Genomic DNA, 21,248 nt, shown 5'->3' with positions numbered 1-21,248 from the left:
CGCATACAAATGCAAATACATATCAATACATTACAGGTAATTCTGTATAAATGGCAACTCTGTTGGTAAATGAAAAAAATAAACACAGTCTAGATGACAGACAGGATGTTTTTGATAGGGTAACGTGGCGCCATCATGACACATGTGAGTACTGTCCCAAATAAAGGAATATTCGAAATGACCGTTAAAATGATTGAAGAATCTAATTTGAGTGTCCTGTCTGTTAGTCTGTGCTGTAACCGTGAACAAGTGAACTTGGTAATAATACAATTTTGTTGACCCTTCGTTAATAAGCATCGATACACATTAGAAAACGACGGTAAAATTATATAACAACAACACAAGTTTGGAAGGTTGTAAACATACCGCACACAATATTTTGTTACTTCCATTCACTTTAATGCCTCGTAAGATAAGAATATAACAAATCAAATAGATTCTTAGTAATAATTCTAATTGATTCTTACTGTTCTGTTTCCACATCCACTCGATAAGCATCAAAATACCGCGATTTCTATCATATTGAAACTTAATATTAAGTCCACATGAACAAACGTATGTAGCGATTCGACGCTTGTTGTTTTGTTTCAATTAATAATTTGTACTGCAATTGACGGTGAACCGATTTCATCGAGCGGCCCTATTTGAATGGTATATGAAAAATCATAGACTATTCTATCTTGAGTTTATCTTTGGATAAACGTAGAAACCTATTGGTAATTGATAGAAGAGAAAGTAAACAAAGAGAAACTGTCACTTGCTCTTACGGAAAAATCAACCGAAATATGTCACGTCACTATAATCGAAAGAGAGTGTAAACTCATTTGTTAATTCTTACTAATATTGTCTCAGTGTGCATGCTGCCATATACAAAACATTGTCCATAAGTCCTCTGTTTTATTTATTTTTTGGTGAAGCAATTCTTTTACGTACCTTTTCCTTCAATATTAGTATACCAGCACCATGAATTTTGTTAAAGAAAATAATCAGGTCCTTTACGTATGGGGAGGAGCTATTAGTACGGATATTGAACAAGAAGTTAATCAGCTAAAATCTGTGCCAAATGTCAAAATATCTGTCGAAAATGCTGATCGTGTTCAACTAGGTGAATGTGTTTTCCTGTAACAAATTTCAACTAACAAATATTTAAAAAAAACATTTTAGCGAACTACCAGCAATCCCAATTCGATGTCATTTTGGCTTGTGTTCCAACCGAAAGCTCAGCACTAGTATCTCGTTTTCTAAAGCTAGTAAAACCAAAAGGAAAAGTAGTGTTCAAAGATGATTCAGCACAACCAGACATCGCACGTACTAATCTACTCTTGTCTGGATTTATCAACATTGCATCAGAAGATGGAAACGGTAAGTCAATTTAAACTCGAGCAGACTAAAACCATATACTGAATACGAAACATGTGTACTTATTTGATATAGTATATATCGGTGAAAAACCAAACTACGAAGTTGGATCCGCAACGAAACTTTCGTTCGGCTTAAACAAAACTAATGTAGCTGCCGTTTGGAAGCTTGATGTAAATAAAGATGAAGAGGAACAAATTGATGCTGATGAGCTACTGGACGAAGACGATAAGATTAAGCCGACAGCGGAATCATTGAGAGGTAATACAATTGCGGTTTAACAAGTCACAAATTCATTATTTCTATTCGTATTCAGTATGCGGAACAACCGGAAAACGCAAGGCTTGTAAAGATTGTTCGTGTGGACTAGCAGAGGAACTTGAAGCGGAAACAAGAGGATCCTCTGTTCAGAGCAGTGCTGTCAAATCATCTTGCGGAAGTGTAAGGGAAAACCTTGATTTGTTTCTTGAACACTCACTTCTATATTTGTTTAAATTGTAGTGCTATCTGGGAGACGCGTTTCGTTGTGCCAGCTGCCCCTATTTGGGGATGCCGGCGTTTAAACCAGGGGAGAAAATTCAGCTATCGGACACGCAGATGCAAGCTGATATTTAACTTACGGTCATGATTTACTAGCATAGTTTTGTGATACGATAACGATTATAATAATAATTGATTACAATAAACTAACAAAACTCAACAATTGAAATTCGAATTGTCATAGGTTAATATAATGTCTTTTCGCCTTTATCCATAGAAAGGTAATCGAATTGGAAGAGAAACCGACTTTTGATCGGAGCTCCGGATTCAACGATGCTGTTTCGGTGCTCGGAGTTGGCTGCAGATTAGTATATGCCGATGATTTTAAATTATATCTTGAAGTTCGCTCTATTGACGACTGCATCCGGCTTCAAAAACTTCTAGATACATTTGTCGCCTGGTGTCGTAGAAACTGGTTGATTGTCAGCATTTCAAAATGCCAGGTCATAACGTTTCACCGAATACTGAACCCAATTCGATTCGACTATGCAATTGATGGACAAACGCTCCAGAGAGTTGACCATGTTAATGACCTTGGTGTTTTGTTAGATGCCAAACTTACCTTCAATCTGCATCGTTCATCTGTAATTTCAAAAGCGACCAGGCAACTAGGTTTTATTGCAAAGATCGGGCGGGACTTCAAAGATCCGTATTGTTTGAAGGCGTTATATTGTTCTTTGGTTCGTCCAATACTGGAAAATGCTAGCGTAATTTGGAGTCCTCATCAACTTACATGGAACTTACGGATTGAGCGCGTTCAGAAACGGTTTGTTCGTCTTGCTCTAAGAAACCTCCCTGGCAGAACCCGCTTGATCTTCCACCATACCACGATCGCTGTCGACTGATCGGACTCGACTCATTGGAACGACGCAGGAAAATTCAGCAAACTACTTTCGTGGCAAAACTGATCAACGGGGATATCGACTCATCGAAGATTTTGTCTCAACTCGATTTTCGTGCTTCACAACGATCACTGCGCTCTTCCAGTTTATTTCAGCCGAGATTTCATCGAACGACGTTCGGGTATTACGAACCAATAACATCATGCTTGAGGACATTTGGCACCGTTGAACACCTTTTTGAATTTGATGAACCATCACACAAATTCGTGCAGAAAGTACAGCGATCTACAATTTTATGACTTGACTAAACCAATTCATTAAGACCATTTTATTGTCAGATGAATAAATTTAATAATAAATAAATAAATAAATAAATAAATATCCCTAGTGTTATATACCATTCGTCTTAGCTCGACGAGATCGAAAAGGTGTACCTTTCAAAGATTTTTCCCCGCCTAATTTTCTCGGAGATAGTTGAACCGATTTCTGCAAGCTTATAGGCTTATTCATGTTTTCTTTACTAAGTTTGAAGATCACTTTAGCTGTCACTCCAGGTTCCGAAGATATAATGGTAAACATGACGTAACCGACAAAACGCCATTGTTTCTCTCCGCCGTGCAATTTTCTCGGATAGGGCTGAGCCGATTTCAACAATCAACAATTTGCGCTTTTTTTTCACCGAAATGATTTCAACAAATTTTTTTTATTTATTTATTTATTGTAAAATCAACAGACACGATGTGGTCCTAATGATTAATTCTAATACTATGTAAGAATTTGGTCCTTGTTTTATGGCGTGAAAGATTGAAGTCGAACTCAGATGACACTCGATTGAATGACCGTTGTAAGCCGATAATCGCACCGTTTATCCCGTAGTTAGTGCGGCGTAAAGGAAGTCGAAGAAAAGCGTTATTGCGGAGAGCTCGAGGACGAACATTGATGTTGATTTCACGGAGCAAAGTGGGGCAGTCGATTCTATCATTCAAAACGTCTGCTATCATTAAAGCACGCGATAGCTCCCGTCTTACTTGCAGTGTGTCTAGACCGATTAGCAATCCGCGACTTTCATAGCTCGGTAGTTGATGAGGATTGGTCCAAGGTAAACGGCGAAGAGCGAATCGAACGAATCTACGTTGAATCGACTCGATTCTATTAACGCCATTGAGGTAGTGAGGGTTCCAAACAGCTGAACAATATTCCAGAGTAGAGCGAACGAGTGAACAGTATAGGGATTTCAAGCAGTAAACATCCGTAAAATGCTTAGCCATTCTCATCACGAATCCAAGGCAGCGAGAAGCTTTAGCCACAATGTAGTTGGTGTGTTGCCTGAATGTTAACTGCTCGTCAAGAAAAACGCCGAGGTCCTTGATGCACGTCGATCTACCAATCATGAATCGCTCAATAAAGTATTCGAATTTCAAAGGCACTTTTTTTCTCGTAAACGTTATGATCGAACATTTTTCTGGATTAACGGTCATGTGATTCAATTTGCACCAATCCGAAAAGATTGCCAATTGTCGCTGAAGAAACGTCGCATCCTCTAAGGTGCGAATAACACGGTAGATCTTGAGGTCATCTGCAAAAGATATGCGCGGTCCTTCCAGAGAAAAATTAACGTCTTTAAAGTAAAGCAAGAAGATCAAAGGGCCGAGATGGCTCCCCTGCGGAATTCCAGATGTTGCAACAAATTCTTCCGAAGTACAATCATCAATTTTAACCACAAGATGACGATTCCTGAGATATGATTGTATCCATCGAAGGACGTTTGTACCAAAACCAAGTCGATCCAGTTTTGCTATTGTGATGTCATGGTTAATTTTATCGAAGGTGAGGGAAAGATCGGTATAGATTACGTCCGTCTGAAAACCATTTGACATGGCGTTGGTCACGTAAGATGTAAAGGATAATAGATTGGTGGTTGTGGAGCGCTTAGGCATAAACCCATGTTGGGAATCATCGATATACTGCTTGCAATGATTGAAAATTGGAGTCAGTATTACTTTTTCGAACAGCTTGGGGATAGCGCTTATACAAGTTATACCACGGTAGTTGTTTATATCTCTTTTGTCTCCTTTCTTGTAGACCGGAAACATGAATGAAGCTTTCCACAAGTTGGGGAATACTCCCGTAGCTAGTGACATATTAAATAAACGGCAAAGGGGGGCAATTAACCCGGTTGAACATTTCTTTAAGATGACTGCTGGTATGGGGTCTGGGCCTGCAGAGGTGGAAGCCTTCATACCAACGATTGCCGTTTGTATCGATTCCTCGTCTATATTGATCGAGTGCAAAGCATAATTGGATACAGGAACATTATTCGCGGCGCGTGCTATTTCCTGCGGAGATAGAAAATCGCAAGAGAAAACACTTGCGAACCTTTCCGAGAACAGCTGGCAAATTTCTTGAGTAGACGAACCAATACGATCTCCGAATTGCATTTGTGATGGCAAACCGAATTCTTTCCTTTGCTCATTAACATGCTTCCAGAAAGCTCTAGGGTTAGATTTCATTGTACGTTGTATATTATTTAAATAACGTGCATGGCAACGCTTCGCGGTTTTTTTTGTATATCTGATTTATCTTCACATAACGATTTCGCAGAACATATCCACCATGTTTGGAGTATTGTTTCAGAGCAGCTCTTTTGGAAGTTTTCAAATGTCTTAATTCGACAGTTTGCCACGGCGGATGCCGAGAATTTCGTCTGGACCGTTTTGGTACGAAGTAATCAATCGCATACATCAAAACATTACAAAAGGTCTGAACAGCGGCGTTGACATCATCGTTGTCAAGAATTTCATCCCAGTCGATGTTCGATAGGAAGTCAGTCATGCTAGTATAGTCGGCTCTTTTAAAATTATAGCTGATGATGGCAGGTGCGTCACGGTTGCTGGACAAACGTTTAGTCTCGAGAATAATATGCAGCAGAGGATGATGTCGAACAGATTTGACAAGAGGAAATGTTGCAGCACTGATCCTGGGTGCGACGTCAGATTTGCTGGAAAATCAGAGGTCGAGCATTCGGCCGTTCTCATTAATGACATTATTTAACTGTCGTAACAAATTAAGATTGTACCCGTCGAGCAGAGTGGTAATCCCAATATGGAATGTTGATAATACGGGGTCAGTAAACGAAAATCCATCGGCAGTGGCACACCAATGTAAGCCGGGAAAGTTGAAATCACCGACAATCATGATTTCGTCAATGGGCAGCGCTTGAGCAGACGAAATTTCGTTCAACGACTCAATGTATGCATTAATAAGCTGTAAGTCACGACAACGGTCCGGAGGAAGATAAATCGCACAAACGAAAAGTGAGAAATCAAATAGTTTTATGCGCACCCATACCTGCTCGACACAAAATCCTGGTGTGTTTTCAACCAGCTGTGCCTTCAGACGACGATGTACCGCAATAAGTACTCCACCTCCTATGCTCTTGGGACTGTCACGAATGCTACGATCAGTACGGAAGACTTCGTAATTAGATCCGTACCCTAGAACGGATAACGTATTTCCGTTAAGCCACGTTTCAGAGAGAGCGATGATGTCGTAACAATCGTCCGCACATGCTAGCCGATAATCGTCAATACACGTGCTTATGCCGCCTACATTTTGGTAGTAGATGTGCAAATTGGATGTATGATTGCCGTTTGTTGTTGTTTGGAAGACTCCTTCCACGCCACCGCGCACAGGATCGGGACGACTGATGAACGCAGACTGCGGAAGCTCTACTGTGGGGGACGTATCAGGAGCTTCCAGAATGCGAATTTTGGTGTTTCCCGGTGTGGCATAAATCGATGCGTTGTGCTCAGCGCTAGAGCAAGACGGCTGTTGAATGAATTCAGGATGCTGACTTCTGGAAGTGCGAAGCGGGTGAACACTAGAAGGCGACGATACAAAACAATACTTGCCTTGAGAAGGCGTTTGGAAGACTCTCGTAGCACACCCACACACAGGACCGGGACGGCTGGAGAACGCTGGCGGCAGTGGCTCGACTGTGATGGGGGTTACGAGAGCTTCCATAGCACCAACTTCAGCGCGTCCCAGCTTTCTCACATCATCACATGATCATAAGTCGGGTGTATTCAATAAAGCCTGCGACGAAGTACCGGGAGACGATTCTGGAATAGTAGGCTCTTCGGGTGTTGGTGGTGAAACATCGATCGGTGGGCACCAAATGTTTTTGTTGCGATTGTCCTCAAACTCGCGGAAAAGGACACCTTGAGGCCACGTATCGGGATCGAGTGCAGCGTCGCGATATTGGGGTAGTACCCCGACTTTGAAGGAAATGAAATTCATACTATTGACGTCAATTCCTTTTTTCACCAATGGGACAACTTTAACCTCTTCGTTGCACTGAAGACCGTCTCTTGTTAGTTGTTCGACCATTTGCTTGGTGACGCTGGGATGAAACCGAGACAAATATATCCATACCAGAGAGGAAGACGTTGGAACCGTAGAAATGCTGCAATTTTCAACTGGTTTCCGCCCGCAAATAAGTGAATAAGTTGATTCCGATCCTTCTTCGCGACGACGCTTTGCAGCAGGACGAGAAACGTCGTTGATTTTTACATCGCTATCACTATTACGCCTCGGAGTCGAAACGGAAACTTTTCGAGTAAGGCGCGATATTTACTGACTGTTTTTCGTGATTTCGGCTTTCAGCTCAGCACAGACCGATTCCATTTTTTCGGAGACAGCTGAAATTGCGCATCCTAGTGATGAGATCGTTTCCCGTTCCCCAATTTGGGTTGTGGATCTCGTTCGAAGATCAAACGACAGTCACTTCTGGAGATATAATGGTACAAAACGCATTTTTTCTGTTTATTTTTCTCAGAGATGACTGCACCAATTTCTACGAACTTAGGCTCTTTTCATAGTTACTTTTAGGTTGTAGATTGAGTTCGAGGATCAAATGGTATTCTGAAGTTCAGCTGAGTAGGATTATTTCGATTGAATGTAAAAATTTCCATTCTGCATTTCGAATAAGTGGCGCTTTTGTATAGAAAACTCGAACTCGCTCTAAATACGGAATAAAAAATTTTATCTTCGATCATTGTTTTCGGAAATGGCTGAACCTATTCAAAAAGTTTAAGCTTGTCCGCGACTAATTTTGGGTTATGGATTTTGATTTTAATAAAAAAAAACATAACGAGACTGTTTGAATTACAAGAGAAAATCATTCAACCCTCTTATTATTTCGATCGAAACGGATTATTTTGATCGAACTCGATCGAGATACAGAATGCAGATTCAAATCGTATAAAAACGTCGCCAACGAGTTTCAACATAAATCTAGAATATAAATCCGTGTTGTTCGAATTGTAAAAAAAAAACAAACTTCTTTACACTAAGTATATATTTTATTTCTATAGTTTAACGTGCGTCGCTTTCAATCGGCTTTTATTTTGCTTCTTATCGCTAGGATCCAATTTACGTTTAATTTGCGTACTGACTTCATCTTGCAGCTGTGAGAAAAATGCCGATGACGATTTTCCTACTCCCGTGGTTTCTGTCATTGCGCTCACGTTCTTTGCTTTGGAAACCTTCTTCAGTAGTTTCTCCTGCACTTCCTTCGTTTTTGGCAAGAAACCTTTAGCAAGATTCTTCCGTTCCTTTTCCGCTTGTCGATTGAACTTATCCCGCTGGAAACGTTTTTTCAACCGCCGTTCACGATTTTTGTCCGATTTGGTGCGTTCATCTTTACTCATAACAGCACCCTTAGGTCTATTGTGTACCTCTTCAGGTGCAAGTAAAACGGCGTCTGATATTGCTACCGGAGCTACTTCCTCCATGCTAATGGCCGGCGTATTGGTAATGATTTTCAATTCAGGCACTGCCGGACGAGGTGTGTAACGGAAGTTGGACAAAGCATCCAATTGTGCGAGCAACCTTTTCATAGCCGATCGAATTTCCTTGTGTTCTTTAGGTTCCTCAGGTTCATTTTCATCTGGTGGGATGAATAAAATAAGAAAGAAAACCTCATATCAAAGACTTTGCAACTTACCTGCATTCGGATTGGATTTCTCTAGCTGTTTCAGATAATCCTTTTCGTAAATCTGGGCCAATGATTGCGTGCTTTTCTCTGCATCAAGTACCAACTGTTTTCGGTATTCTCGTGGATTATCGGGTGGGCGAATTTTCCTTTCCACATCATCATAAACCTTGTTTTTAATCCGCTGTTTGATAATATCCTCTAGGCGCATCGTAGTTTCTTCGGTAATAACAGGGGCTGGTCGAGTAGTTGATTCAAATTCCAGGATCTCCTCGAGAAGCGAGTTTTGTGGGCGGGTATCGGCAGAAATTTCCCCTTTCAACTGCCAAGGTTTGTCTTGTAACAGTTGATCCTCCATTTTCTGTATTCGCTTATGCAGCTTTTCCTGACGTAGCTCAAAGGATGATTTAGGACCATTCTCTTGTTCTTCAGTCTCTTGTTCAGACTGAACGGGTTCTGGTTCCGGAATCGAAGGCATTTTGTTTTTCTTTTCAACAAAATCCTCCGCACTATTATATAACTCGTATCGAAGCCGACGGTTTCGTTCCACTTCGTCCTCGGAATTTTCATCACCCGAAGCATTATTTGGATTATTTTCAGCTTCAGAACTTTCATCAGCTTTATCGTCATCGTTATCCGAGCTCTCCTCTTCGGCTGTATCGTTCGTCTCATGACCATTGCCTGAGTCACCATCATCATCATCGAAGAAATCGGAGTATTTTATGCCATCTCCATCAGATAGATCATTCTTAAAACATACAAATGCTACACACAATAAATTTATGTTAAAATTAAGCTCTCACCTCGCCAGCATTGCTACTGAAATAATCTATTTCAATTAGAGAATCTTTGTCAGGTTTTCCCGATTGCTTTCTCATTTCCCGTTCATCTTCCTCATCCAAAAACTTGGCCATATCCTCTAATTTGAAAAACTGATCATCTACTATCGATCGTTTTCCTTTCCGTACCCTTGTCTTTACTTTAGGCGAATTATTTTCCTGGTGTGATTCTTCTTCTGAAGAGCTATCCGCACTTCTATTAACATGAGGATCACAAGCCCCATTACTCGATGAATCCACTGCTTCCGTCTTTTTAAAAACTAGTTGCATTCGTTTGGAACCCATTGACAGTAACTGTGAGGTTCTGGACAAATCTTCGTTCAACAGATATTCATTTCTAAGCTCGAGTTGTTGCCAAATTTGCTCTGCGTCCATTTCCTCAACCACCAGCTGATCGAGATACGATTTTATACCGGCTCCGTGATCAAAGCTTTGACTATGATCATAGAGTGATTTAACGAGCATTTTAATTTTCTCCGCTTGCGATGGCTGTGCACTGTTTCAGACAAGAGAAATAAATTCCACATAATAGCATATAATGTATATTATTCCAACTTACATTAAAAATTTGGCTGGATTTTTCGACTGCTCCAGAAATAACTTCAGGGCTCCGCTCAGCCCTTTTCTAACTGGTTTTGTTTCCTTTTCATTCTTCACCATTTTGCCAAACGTAAGCCCGTGAAATAATCCTGAGTTTCAACTATAACAGCAAATAAATATCATCTGGAAACTATTAAGTATACTCGCGAAAGCCGCAGTCGAGGCAGCATGCGTTTTTGTTGATATTTTGACGTTTTTCTATTAAAAGCATGTTCCTTAGTACACGATGTCGCAAAAGTGTACACTACAAACTAAAATAAAAATTTACATTATATTGCAACATTCTGCCTACACTGAGAAAAATATCATAGTAACCGAAATTTGTTTTTCATTGGTCTTTCTGACAGCTCATTTACAACCACAAGTGTAAATCACCTTCGGTCGACGTCAATAATAATAATTTAATAATTTTTTAGACAGATATTACCCGGACGTTAAAATGTTCCATGGACTTGACATTGTGTTCCTCCATAAGAATTGCTTACAAATAATGTTGTTGTTCCGTAACCGTTCCATGCCGGTGATAGTCGCGTGATGCCACTTATGAATCGCTCTCACATATTGTTTTGTTTTCATCAGGCAATGTATTGGCCACCCATTTTTCACTAATTTCGCCGTTCATTTTTCACCGGGCATAGAAACCTCAATGGGCATTTCGATAGTCCCAAAACAGAAGGGCCTAACTTTCTCTTTTGACTATTATGAGGCCAATACTGCAGCTCCTCGTAAGCAGGCATGGCAAAAACACGGATAAGTTCTGCACGGTACTCACCTTCACTCGTGAGCACACCAGCAGGAGTATTGAATGCTACGCCTTGTGCCCGTGTTGAAAAGCACACACCGAACTCAGTAGAAAAAGCACCCGTAGCGGTGGTCGTGTAATTGTCAACCACCGGTGCTTGGATTTTCGGACAGCACTGAAGTCGAGTGCTCCTGACTTCGGCAAACATCGAAGCCGAGTGTTTCCGATTTTACCATATACGTTGCTTGTACTATAAGCACCTATAGCGCCACCGTATGACGAAAAATGCGTTTGAATGATTAATTCTTTTTTCATCAATACGCGTTTGATTGAATTCAATTGATTGACAATATAACCAATGCATGGGTGCTCTTCGGTACCTTCGCGAAATTCAAAACACTCGGCTCCGGTGTTTAACGAAACTGAAAACACGCGGTTTCGGTGTATGCCGAAGCTTGAAACACCAGTGCCGAAAATAAAACAGCGTGGCTTCGGATATTGCGTTTCGTGTTTCTCTTTGTGCACTGACACGCAATGGCATTCTCAATAAACGCGGTGGCGGTGGTTATATAAAGCACGCAGTGCAGTGCAGTTTGGACATGCCTGCTTGTATGTTTCTAATATAAATCGAAAGCTTGTGGGTTTAACTTGAAAGTTCCTTTGGTCGTGGAACCAAATACAAATAATTGTATTTGGTGGAACTAACGATTTCATCTATACGCCTATAGGTCTATTCGCACTCGGCCGATCAAACCGACCCAACATTCGTTAACTTGCTATAACCGAGAACAAAGATTTATTTCATATTTACCAAGACAGAAATACTTGATAACTTGGATAATTAAACTATGTACCCAAAAACACCGCATATTAGCTCTGAAATAGAATTTTAAGCCATGTTTCGATCCGATATTTACTTGCATCGATCCCGCCACATCAAATTTCGTGAGGTAATTTCAAACACAACCAAAACCGCCCTATGAGTTTATCTTTGAAAAAGATATTTTGATTCGATTGCTTTCAGAGATGCCAAGTAAAAGTTTCTAATATCTTGAGGTAAGGTTGCAAAAGTCTGTGAATGACACAGAAAACTGACTTGGTGAGCATAAAAAAACTCGATTTTAAAAAATCTACAGCACTTTAGAGGAAATCTGCAGATTTGCAGACAAAGCGGATCTAAACGTCGCACACTAATTAAATTTTAAGTCACCTCTATAGGAGGGGTTCCCAAGTAACCATATGTATTATATCACTGCACATTTACAACTCTATTTTTTAATTGTTAATGTATAATTACACTACTCCTACATACTTTAAAGCAATGTGCATTAAATTGCATTCGAAACGTAACTGAGCATTATTTTACAACAACTTTCCGCCGTGTTTTATATCGACATTCAATACTATATTTTGGAGCAACGAAACTTTAATAATAACTATAAGAGAAATAATCCTATAAGGGTAATAATACTGAATTAATGTAAAGTTATAATGCATCGTGGTTACTTGGGTCGATATTATTCCCGAGAGGTTCCATACAAAAAAGGTACTCAACAACGAGTTGGTTTGACTCCAATCGCGTTTTCGTTCGGCACGTCATAAAAGACATTGCACTTCGTTGCAAATCAAAAGTGTTCTGTAAATAGCAGAAACTTTACGTCTGTTCAGCGGTTCAAATTTTTGTACCGAGTTTTGCATAAAGCAGTACAACTTAAACTACTACGCACTGATGAGTCAAAGAATTGAATATGGTTTACCAAATTTTTATCTACCTGCATTGAACTCCTGCTTTTGAGTGGTTTACGCTTCTTGTTTTCTGATAACAATCGAAAGAGCGAATATAAGTAGATAAAGAAACTCAATCGTTAATGCCCCGTTTACACTTCTGCTGCTGCCCACATTATCGAAATGACGGAATGCGTAATGAATTCTTACTCGACTGCATGATTTTTCAGTGCTCGATCGGTTCAGTGCTAGGATTTTCGCCTGAGTTGGCTACTCGATCAACCTGATTGACAGTGACATTATAAATGTCATTGAATATTCGCTCATTTTATGAATGTGTTAGTGTAAAATTTAGGCGACTTAAGCCATTTCATTACACTCCAGCTAGAGGAATGGATGATGGTGACTAAGGTAGGCCGTTCTGTTAATTTCCAGCGAATTTCAACAGTTTATGTTGGAATTCTAAGAAGAACTGGTTATTTACTAGCTCTGTATATCCGAAAACCATGAATATTTCAATGTGTATAATCAGTTATGTAATGTTTTCATTTAAAAATAAACTGAAAGTCAGCACGAAAACGTGCAAAATCGGGAAAGAAGAAGAAGAAGACAAATTGACAATTCAGTCCGCATCTTCTCACTCAATTCCGACTGATTTCCGAACCAACCGGTTGTAGGCGAAATTCATTCGGAATCGGTGTTGCACTGGAGTTGGAATTGATTCGGAATTCATGTTGATTTCCACATGAAATTCCGAATGAAAATTTCTCGCCGATTCGGAATTGATTCGGAATCCATTCGGATCTGATAATGCCCACATTATCAGATCCGAATGGATTCCGAATGGATTCCGAATCAATTCCGAATCGGCGAGAAATTTTCATTCGGAATTTCATGTGGAAATCATAATGAATTCCGAATCAATTCCAACTCCAGTGCAACAACCGATACCGAATGAACCGGTTCGCCTACAACCGGTTGATTCGGAAATCATTCGGAATTGAGTGAGAAGATGCGGACTGAATTGTCAATTCGTCTTCTTCTTCTTCTTTCCTGATTTTGCACGTTTTCGTGCTGATTTTCAGTTTATTTTTAAACGAAAACATTATATAACTGAATATACAAATTTAAAACTACATGTTTTTCGGATATACAGCAGTTCTTCTTAGAATCCCAATATAAACTATTGAAATTCGCTGGAAATTAACAAAACGGCCTACCTTAGTCAGCATCATCCATTCCTCTAGCTGAAGTGTAGTGAAATGGCTTAAGTCGCTTAAATTTCACACTAACACATTCATAAAATGAGCGAATATTCAATGACATTTATAATGTCACTGTCAATCAGGTTGATCGAGCTGCCAACTCAGGCGAAAATTCTAGCACTGAACCGATCGAGCACTGAAAAATCATGCAGTCGAGTAAGAATTCATTACGCATTCCGTCATTTCGATAATGTGGGTGTGGGTGCCAGTGTACTGTCCTCTTAGGAAAAAACGTTCAACTGTGGTCCAACGATCCAACGTATTAGACCAACGAAGGACCACAGTTGAACGTTTTTTCCTAAGAGGGAGTACACTGACACCAGCATGCTGGCAACCAGCAATAGTGTAAACGCTACATACACTCAAATAAAAATTCACGTTCGATTCACTTGAAAAACCACGTAAACTGGTTTCAAATGTCAAATTGAATGCTTTACGTGACGAAAATGAATGTTACACGAACATCCCCTAAAATGAATAGAGTCATCACATAAGATTTACGTCACAGACTAACAGACAGGACACTCAAATTAGATTCTTCAATCATTTTAACGGTCATTTCGAATATTCCTTTATTTGGGATAGTACTCACATGTGTCATGATGGCGCCACGTTACCCTATCAAAATGTTTATTTTTTTCATTTTCCAACAGAGTTGCCATTCATACAGAATTACCTGTAATGTATTGATTTGTATACGTCCATGCGAATTTCATACAGGATACAGATTTAATACATATTGCCTAAACTATATACATAATTGTGCCTACTTCTTATCCTCCAACGCAATACAAAATCGAACCCGTTTTGTTACAATATTCTGGTCTGCCGCCACTTAATTTCGGGTGAAAACTACCAACACAATAAAAAATAGTCTAGATGAACAACTTTGAGTCGAACAAATGGTTACCTTCCAACAGCGCGAAAAAGTTAAATATATTATCAACGTAATCCAATAATTTATTGTGACGATTCATTTTCAAATATTTTGATGAAATCAGGCATCCTTGCGAGCAGCTGATCGGTGTTGACAAACGAGGGGAAACCAACTAGTAAAAAAACTTTTACATAACACAAGGGGTGTACAGATAGTAAATAGTTCGCGCAGTACAATATAGGTGGAACTAGTGCATCACGAAAAATAATTTTTATAAGAATTTACTCATACTGTCATGTCTGTTAGTCTGTGTTTACGTGGTCGATTCACGTCAAACAATCTACGTGAATTTCTAGTGTGAAAAACTCGATTTTGAAAATGGCGAACAGTGGCCCTCAAAGTGCGAGAAATGTTATTTAATCACAATTTTTTACTACATCGACCGGACCATTCCAGTATGAAAGTTTCCACGACGACACGACCAGACCGACGACACGACCAGGCACTCCGAAGAAAACTCGAAATAAAAAGTGTCTGTGAGTGATTTTCCGTCAGTTACCACAAATATAGCGGCCCCTTGATAATGATAAAATTATTCTTTTTAGGCAACACTGTTCTGGTTGCTATGCGTTGTTTGTCAAGGAACCGCAATTATAGGAATAAACAAACAAACTGGAAAACTATCCCGTTCCATTGCCACGAAAATGCAAGAAAAAAAAGGATTAATTTCGCAATACAGGGAGCTATTCTCTTGTGTGCAGCCACATATTTCCAAATCTGTTGCAATAAAATGGACACAAGACGAAACTGAATTTATTATAATAATAATCAAGTAAAATTACCTTTTCGTAAAACTCGAAAAAAAACGTGGAGCAGGATGTTTATTTCGTTTATTGTGCATTCAATTAAGACTAAAAACATTATTTCGTAACACTAGAAGAACCCTTACAGAAGTTAAAATCAATGGGAAAAGAACGATAATGAAATTGCTGCGTTCTGTGATGTCGATTTGAAACACCAGTATTAAATTTAAGCTATTTTCAAAGATCCTTCATGCATTGAGTCAGCAACAATAAAATGCGTTTATTTATGTTATTTCTCTGCTAAATCATGCTAAAAAGCTTGATTGTTTTCCATGAAGATCTTTATTGGAGATGCGTTTCAAGTCTTTTCAAGAGAATTTTCCAAGAATTATCCAGATGTCATACCAAAACTATTCTACGGTTACCAGAAGTCATAAAACAAAAGTTTGTCTCAATGGCGCGAAAAAATAGTAATGCTGATGATACGATCTTAGAAAAAATTCTTAGTCGCACAATTTGAAGATTTTATGAAAACTATGCTAAAGTTTCAATTCATGTTTGATTTTTTCTAATGGTGTCATCAGCATCTCGATGTAGTTGATTGGTAACTGCTTTGGTATCAAATTTCCGGTGCATACAATTACTGGTGGTACAAATAAAATAATATAACATATCGGTATCGCAAAAACATAGCGCTTCACTTAACTTTTAAGGGCCGATTCTTTTTTTAGACACAGTAGTAAAATGCGCGACTGGTATATAATGATTCGGAGTTAGTTTTGTTTATCTACATAAACATGTTTTTGAATAACAGTATCCAAGGTATCTGTTATTCGAAATCAATAATTTATCAAATCGAGTTGCCAGTTTTAACAAATTTTCAAGTAATTTCGTTCTGACATTTCGAGTTACTGAGGGGTAGTCAGATTTGCGATACAGTTTTAATAGACGAGTGGCAGGTCGTGTCGTCGACCAGACACTCCGAAGAAAAATCGGAATAAAAAGTGTTCGTGAGCGATTTACCACCAGTTACCATAAATATAGCGACCCCTTGAAAATGACAAAAACTAACTTTTCGAGCAACACTGTTTAGGTTGCTATGAACTAGTTACCAAGGAGCACCAAAATAAATAAACAAACAGTTTAAAATTGTTGTGGAATAATTCCACAGATTTTATTTTTGTGTCTTTTCCGGTTATTTAGTGAATTTCGGAGAGAAACTAAATAATTTTAATCATCATCGATGCAAATTATGATGAAGCTGAGTGCAGGTGAGTGCTTGAATTTTATTATTAAATAAAAATTTTCTATTTGCAGTTAACATTCTTTCGCCGACTTCGAAAATGCTTCTGGACATGGGCAAACAAATAGAGCAGTTTAACAAGCCATTATCCTGCAGTTCCACGGTTACCAAACCAGCCAGAGTGAGGAAATGCGACATTTTGCACGGAAACTAAAGCGGTTTCAAGATGATTACTTCCACTGTTTTTGTTATTATATACAATTAATAATTACTACGTAGGTTTTGATCGTATACCGTAATTACCGTATCTATGTAGAAAATATATTTACATTTTCTAAATTATACAATGATCTTGTGATATTATACACAGAAGTCCGAATATTCATGATTCTTTTTGTAGCGTAATCTTCTAGTTTGTTGACTAGTTGTTATGTGATAGTTACCATGTTTTTACAGATCATTTCTTTCATTTTTAAATATGAATTTTGTTAGTTATAGAGAATTACAGTGGCAGCATGCAATGATTAGTTTTGATAGGTCAGGAAAACATTTTCGATAATGGGAAGACATTGTTGCGTTGCTGGGTGTTTCAGTCGTGAAGAAGATCCAGTATCTTTCTATTCGTTTCCTACGAACAGTAATATGTAAATTTAAGCCAGATATACATAATTTAGTTAATTGTTCACTTCATTTCTGAAAAACGATCGTAAGACATGTCCACGGAATACCAAACGAAATCAACAATAAATTGCAGTGAGAAACACTTTCGACTTCTCAAAAACGCTAGTGGTAATAAAAAAATTAAGATATTCTTGAAGTCAAAATATATGTATTTTTATTTCATGCTTTAATAACTTTTGCTTTTAAATAATTATTTTCATTTTGATTTTGTCAGAAAAAGACAACCGATTCTTTCAATATCATGTTATTTTTATTTTCGTTTGTATGTCCTTTTACTACGAGTAAACTTTATTCAATTAAAAACATTATTAACGATAGTTGCATAAAACAATTTTTTTATGTTCCTAATTCGCATTATTTTGAGTTCCAAACACAGTTGCGCGCTGTAAATGTACCCAAAGGCGAATCATTCACTACCACCCGACAATACAACTTTCTAGCCAAGAATATGAAATGATAAAAGCCTTCCTCTCTGTGGCAGCGACGAAATTGTTCCAGTTCATTAAAAAAAGATACAAATTAAAAAAAATACGCCAAAATGACTCAAAACTCTCTGAAATAATAAATTTAATACCTGCCAGCGGGCCAACTACACTCAGTGGTTTCGTTTTAAGTGAGAATCTCTTGTTTTTGTTTACATTCCTTGTGTAGTTACCAAGGCTACTGGTAACTGTTTTTCAAAATCAATAATTTATCAACTTGAGTTGCCAGTTCCAACATTTTTTCAAGCGATTTCGTTTCGACATTACCAGTTACTGAGGGGTAGTTAAATTTGCGATACAGTTTTAATAATCGAGTGGCAGGTCGTGTCGTCGGTTTCCATGTGTTCGACTGGACCGAGTGTCTGCGTGAGTCCGGAAGTGTGCCCGCTCCTGTTGAATGTTTCAAATAGGCTGTTTGTCCACCGAAAAACGAGTTCAGAATCGGTATGAAGCTAGAGACATTGGGCCCATGTAATCTATGCTAATTTTCTGAAATAAATGTTTTATTTTTCATGGCATTTTTCATTTCCTAGATTTATATAAATATCTATCACCCTTTTGACTTCAACCAGCATATAAAATAGTAATTCTCTGGTATCTAAATTTTACATGAACTGATAGGTAAATGTGATATGAGCAGTACATTATATTTTATCTATGAAACACGTGGCTTTTACTGGATTATTCATTAAACAGTTTTTAATTGCCAGTCCATTAAACTCTACGTGAAAAGTAGGGTGGAAAATATTCACATAACTTTCCACGTAACTATAACATGATTATTATTTTGAGTGTAAGTATTTTGTGTATTTGTTAAAATTGTATCACCCGTTAATGCCCCGTTTACACTTCTGCTGGTTGCCAGCATGCTGGTGTCAGTGTACTGCCCTCTTAGGAAAAAAACGTTCAACGGTGGTCCTTCGTTGGTCTAATACTTTGGATCATTGGACCACAGTTGAACGTTTTTTCCTAAGAGGGCAGTACACTGACACCAGCATGCTGGCAGCCAGCAGAAGTGTAAACGGGGCATAAGGGATACTTTATTTTAACCGTGTTAGGATCGCAAGTGTCATTATCACCTTTTTATTTTTTGTGCGAAATCGATACCAAAATAAGTACCATCGGACCGGGTTAAATCCTAGAATATAACGTAAATATTACTTGAAATGTTTGCGAGTTGGTAAAGTGATGCAGCATATTGTGACCAATGGTCGCGTGTGGTACGAAACGGCACGACGCCTGGTCCATTACAGTTCGCAGTACCCGACGAAAGGACATCTTCAAATCGTCCGATTGGTATGCATTTAGTGATTACACAACAGATTTTTATTGTGGGAATTCCCGTATTCAATCTAAAACATTTGTGTTGGAAGAGTTCTGCAAATTTACAATATACATACATTTTGTTACAGTACGTTAGTAAAGCACCAATTAGTCAAATCAGCACGTCGACTACCAAAGAATCAATCCGAACTAATAATGTCAATGAGGATAGAGCCCCGCAGTCTGTCCCACTTGCCCAGTTTACAGCTTCAACCTCAGTGGACACAAAAGATATAATCGAAGAAATTGGCAAATCAGTCAATTTTAAGAGCGATGGAGGCGAGAGTAGTAGCAAACAGCCGGCCTTACAAGCGGTACCGTCCAGTTTCAGTCGATTAATTTACCACTATCTGATGCTGTCGAAAATCCGGCTAACCTGTGAGCTTCATTTGAATAATCAAACATACTTTTGATGTGTTTATACTTTGTTTCATACTCCTTTTAGCTCTGGTGGTTATGACAACGATGGCTGGTTATGCTATGGCTCCGGCTCCATTTGAATTGTCCACGTTTCTGCTCTGTTCGCTTGGAACAACGCTCGTATCAGGTGCGGCTAATTCAATAAACCAAGTAATAGAGACATCATTTGATGCACAAATGGCGCGCACACGTAATAGAGTGCTTGTCAAAGGTTATCTGACGTGAGTAGCCCGCTAATTACGAATAGGTAAATTTGATAATTGTAATATTATCTTTCCATAGGCGTCTTCACGCAGTTGGGTTCGCTCTAGGAGCCAGCACCGTTGGGGTCAGTATGCTACATTATGGCGTAAACGATTTGACAGCTGTTCTAGGTGCAGCAAATTTGATCCTTTACACGAGTATCTACACTCCCATGAAACGCTACAGTATTCTAAACACATGGGTTGGATCATTAGTTGGAGCGATACCTCCTCTGATGGGTTGGGCTGCTTGTACAGGAGATATAGGCACAGGAGCTTGGATCCTTGCTGGGCTATTGTACTGCTGGCAATTTCCACATTTCAACGCACTCTCATGGAATATCCGACCGGAATATCTAAAAGCAGGTTACAAAATGATGGCCAATTCCCATCCACAGTTATGTACGCGGGTTTCACTTCGGCACACTGGTTACATCACGGCATTGTCCCTGTTGGCTCCGGTATTGGACGTTACTAACGTTTGGTTTGCCGTTGAAAGTTTACCATTGAACGCGTACTTCAGTTATCTTGCCTGGGACTTTCATCAAAAAGCCGACAGTAAAAGTTCTCGGAAGCTGTTCCGATTTTCTCTGCTACATTTGCCGCTTTTGATGGCACTGTTCCTACTTAATAAGAAATACTGGGCGATCTCGCAGGATAAAACCAATGAAGATTCTGTTGCGGCCATGGTTGTGCTCGATAAAGATAAAATTTCAATGTTTAACAGAACGGAAAATCCTTATCTAGTACCGAACATTGTAACTGAAGTCGGAAACCTGAGCTCCCCCCATGGTAGCATCAAAGCCATCGAAGATAATTTGATTTCCAATGTCGCCGTTGTTCTGCCTACCGGAGCATCGAGCAAGCAAAAACTGTAAGGCTAATGAAGTTGATGTTGTTCGCAGAAAACAGATGTAAATAAAATGATAAAGGTATAAACAATTACTACTGATTCGAAATTTGAAAAAAAAAATAATGTTAGAGTAATCTATTGCTATTAGTGTTATGACATATTCGTGGAGGGTGGCGTAGTGTTTCTTCTTCAGAGCTCTTTCTCTTATGTATTTTGTCTTCAACGTTTTTATAGCCAAACTGATCCACCTAGCTTTCGATTTTAGGCCGATGTATGTTTCCATCATCTAAAAATTACGTGTCACAATATCAACGTTGTCAAAGTTTATCGTCTTGTTGTTCACCACTTCGAGACTCGATGGAGATCTCGACACTTAAACAGAACACATCAAACTATCTATTGTTGCATCAAAAGCAT

The 21,248-nt window shown here is 38.9% G+C and overlaps 3 protein-coding genes across 3 annotated transcripts; 2 read left to right on the top strand and 1 right to left on the bottom strand.

Annotated features, from left to right (window-relative positions):
• The first annotated feature begins 850 nt into the window (after positions 1-850).
• On the top strand, positions 851-2,074 carry LOC131427589 (anamorsin homolog). Its single transcript, XM_058590927.1, has 5 exons — positions 851-1,105; positions 1,165-1,362; positions 1,435-1,620; positions 1,676-1,800; positions 1,861-2,074. The coding sequence occupies exons 1-5, from the start codon at positions 964-966 to the stop codon at positions 1,972-1,974; spliced, it is 765 nt and encodes a 254-aa protein (XP_058446910.1). The 5' UTR covers positions 851-963; the 3' UTR covers positions 1,975-2,074.
• Positions 2,075-8,110: 6,036 nt separating this feature from the next.
• LOC131427587 (U3 small nucleolar ribonucleoprotein protein MPP10) lies at positions 8,111-10,378 on the bottom strand. The gene is made up of 4 exons (XM_058590924.1): positions 10,135-10,378; positions 9,540-10,071; positions 8,749-9,484; positions 8,111-8,691 (listed from the first exon to the last, which is right to left on the bottom strand). The coding sequence occupies exons 1-4, from the start codon at positions 10,233-10,235 to the stop codon at positions 8,111-8,113; spliced, it is 1,950 nt and encodes a 649-aa protein (XP_058446907.1). The 5' UTR covers positions 10,236-10,378.
• Positions 10,379-19,058: 8,680 nt separating this feature from the next.
• LOC131427586 (protoheme IX farnesyltransferase, mitochondrial) lies at positions 19,059-20,920 on the top strand. Its single transcript, XM_058590922.1, has 4 exons — positions 19,059-19,289; positions 19,406-19,694; positions 19,762-19,957; positions 20,019-20,920. The coding sequence occupies exons 1-4, from the start codon at positions 19,182-19,184 to the stop codon at positions 20,854-20,856; spliced, it is 1,431 nt and encodes a 476-aa protein (XP_058446905.1). The 5' UTR covers positions 19,059-19,181; the 3' UTR covers positions 20,857-20,920.
• Positions 20,921-21,248: the final 328 nt, after the last annotated feature.

This window comes from Malaya genurostris, chromosome 2, assembly GCF_030247185.1.
Source record: "Malaya genurostris strain Urasoe2022 chromosome 2, Malgen_1.1, whole genome shotgun sequence".
Taxonomy (NCBI): Eukaryota; Metazoa; Arthropoda; class Insecta; order Diptera; family Culicidae; genus Malaya; species Malaya genurostris.
The sequence above is the reverse complement of the archived record's forward strand: the minus strand, read 5'-3'. Positions and strand labels throughout refer to the sequence as shown.

Bases quoted from the DNA above. Each gene is read 5' to 3' on its own strand.
- LOC131427589 (XM_058590927.1), top strand. From the start codon at position 964: ATGAATTTTGTTAAAGAAAATAATCAGGTCCTTTACGTATGGGGAGGA. The intron at 1,621-1,675 runs GTAATACAATTG...ATTCGTATTCAG, and splicing joins GACAGCGGAATCATTGAGAG to TATGCGGAACAACCGGAAAA. The intron at 1,801-1,860 runs GTAAGGGAAAAC...TTTAAATTGTAG, and splicing joins TCAAATCATCTTGCGGAAGT to TGCTATCTGGGAGACGCGTT.
- LOC131427587 (XM_058590924.1), bottom strand. From the start codon at position 10,235: ATGGTGAAGAATGAAAAGGAAACAAAACCAGTTAGAAAAGGGCTGAGC. The intron at 10,072-10,134 runs GTAAGTTGGAAT...TGTCTGAAACAG, and splicing joins AATCCAGCCAAATTTTTAAT to TGCACAGCCATCGCAAGCGG. The intron at 8,692-8,748 runs GTAAGTTGCAAA...TCATCCCACCAG, and splicing joins GAAATCCAATCCGAATGCAG to ATGAAAATGAACCTGAGGAA.
- LOC131427586 (XM_058590922.1), top strand. From the start codon at position 19,182: ATGCAGCATATTGTGACCAATGGTCGCGTGTGGTACGAAACGGCACGA. The intron at 19,290-19,405 runs GTATGCATTTAG...ATTTTGTTACAG, and splicing joins ATCTTCAAATCGTCCGATTG to TACGTTAGTAAAGCACCAAT. The intron at 19,695-19,761 runs GTGAGCTTCATT...TACTCCTTTTAG, and splicing joins GTCGAAAATCCGGCTAACCT to CTCTGGTGGTTATGACAACG.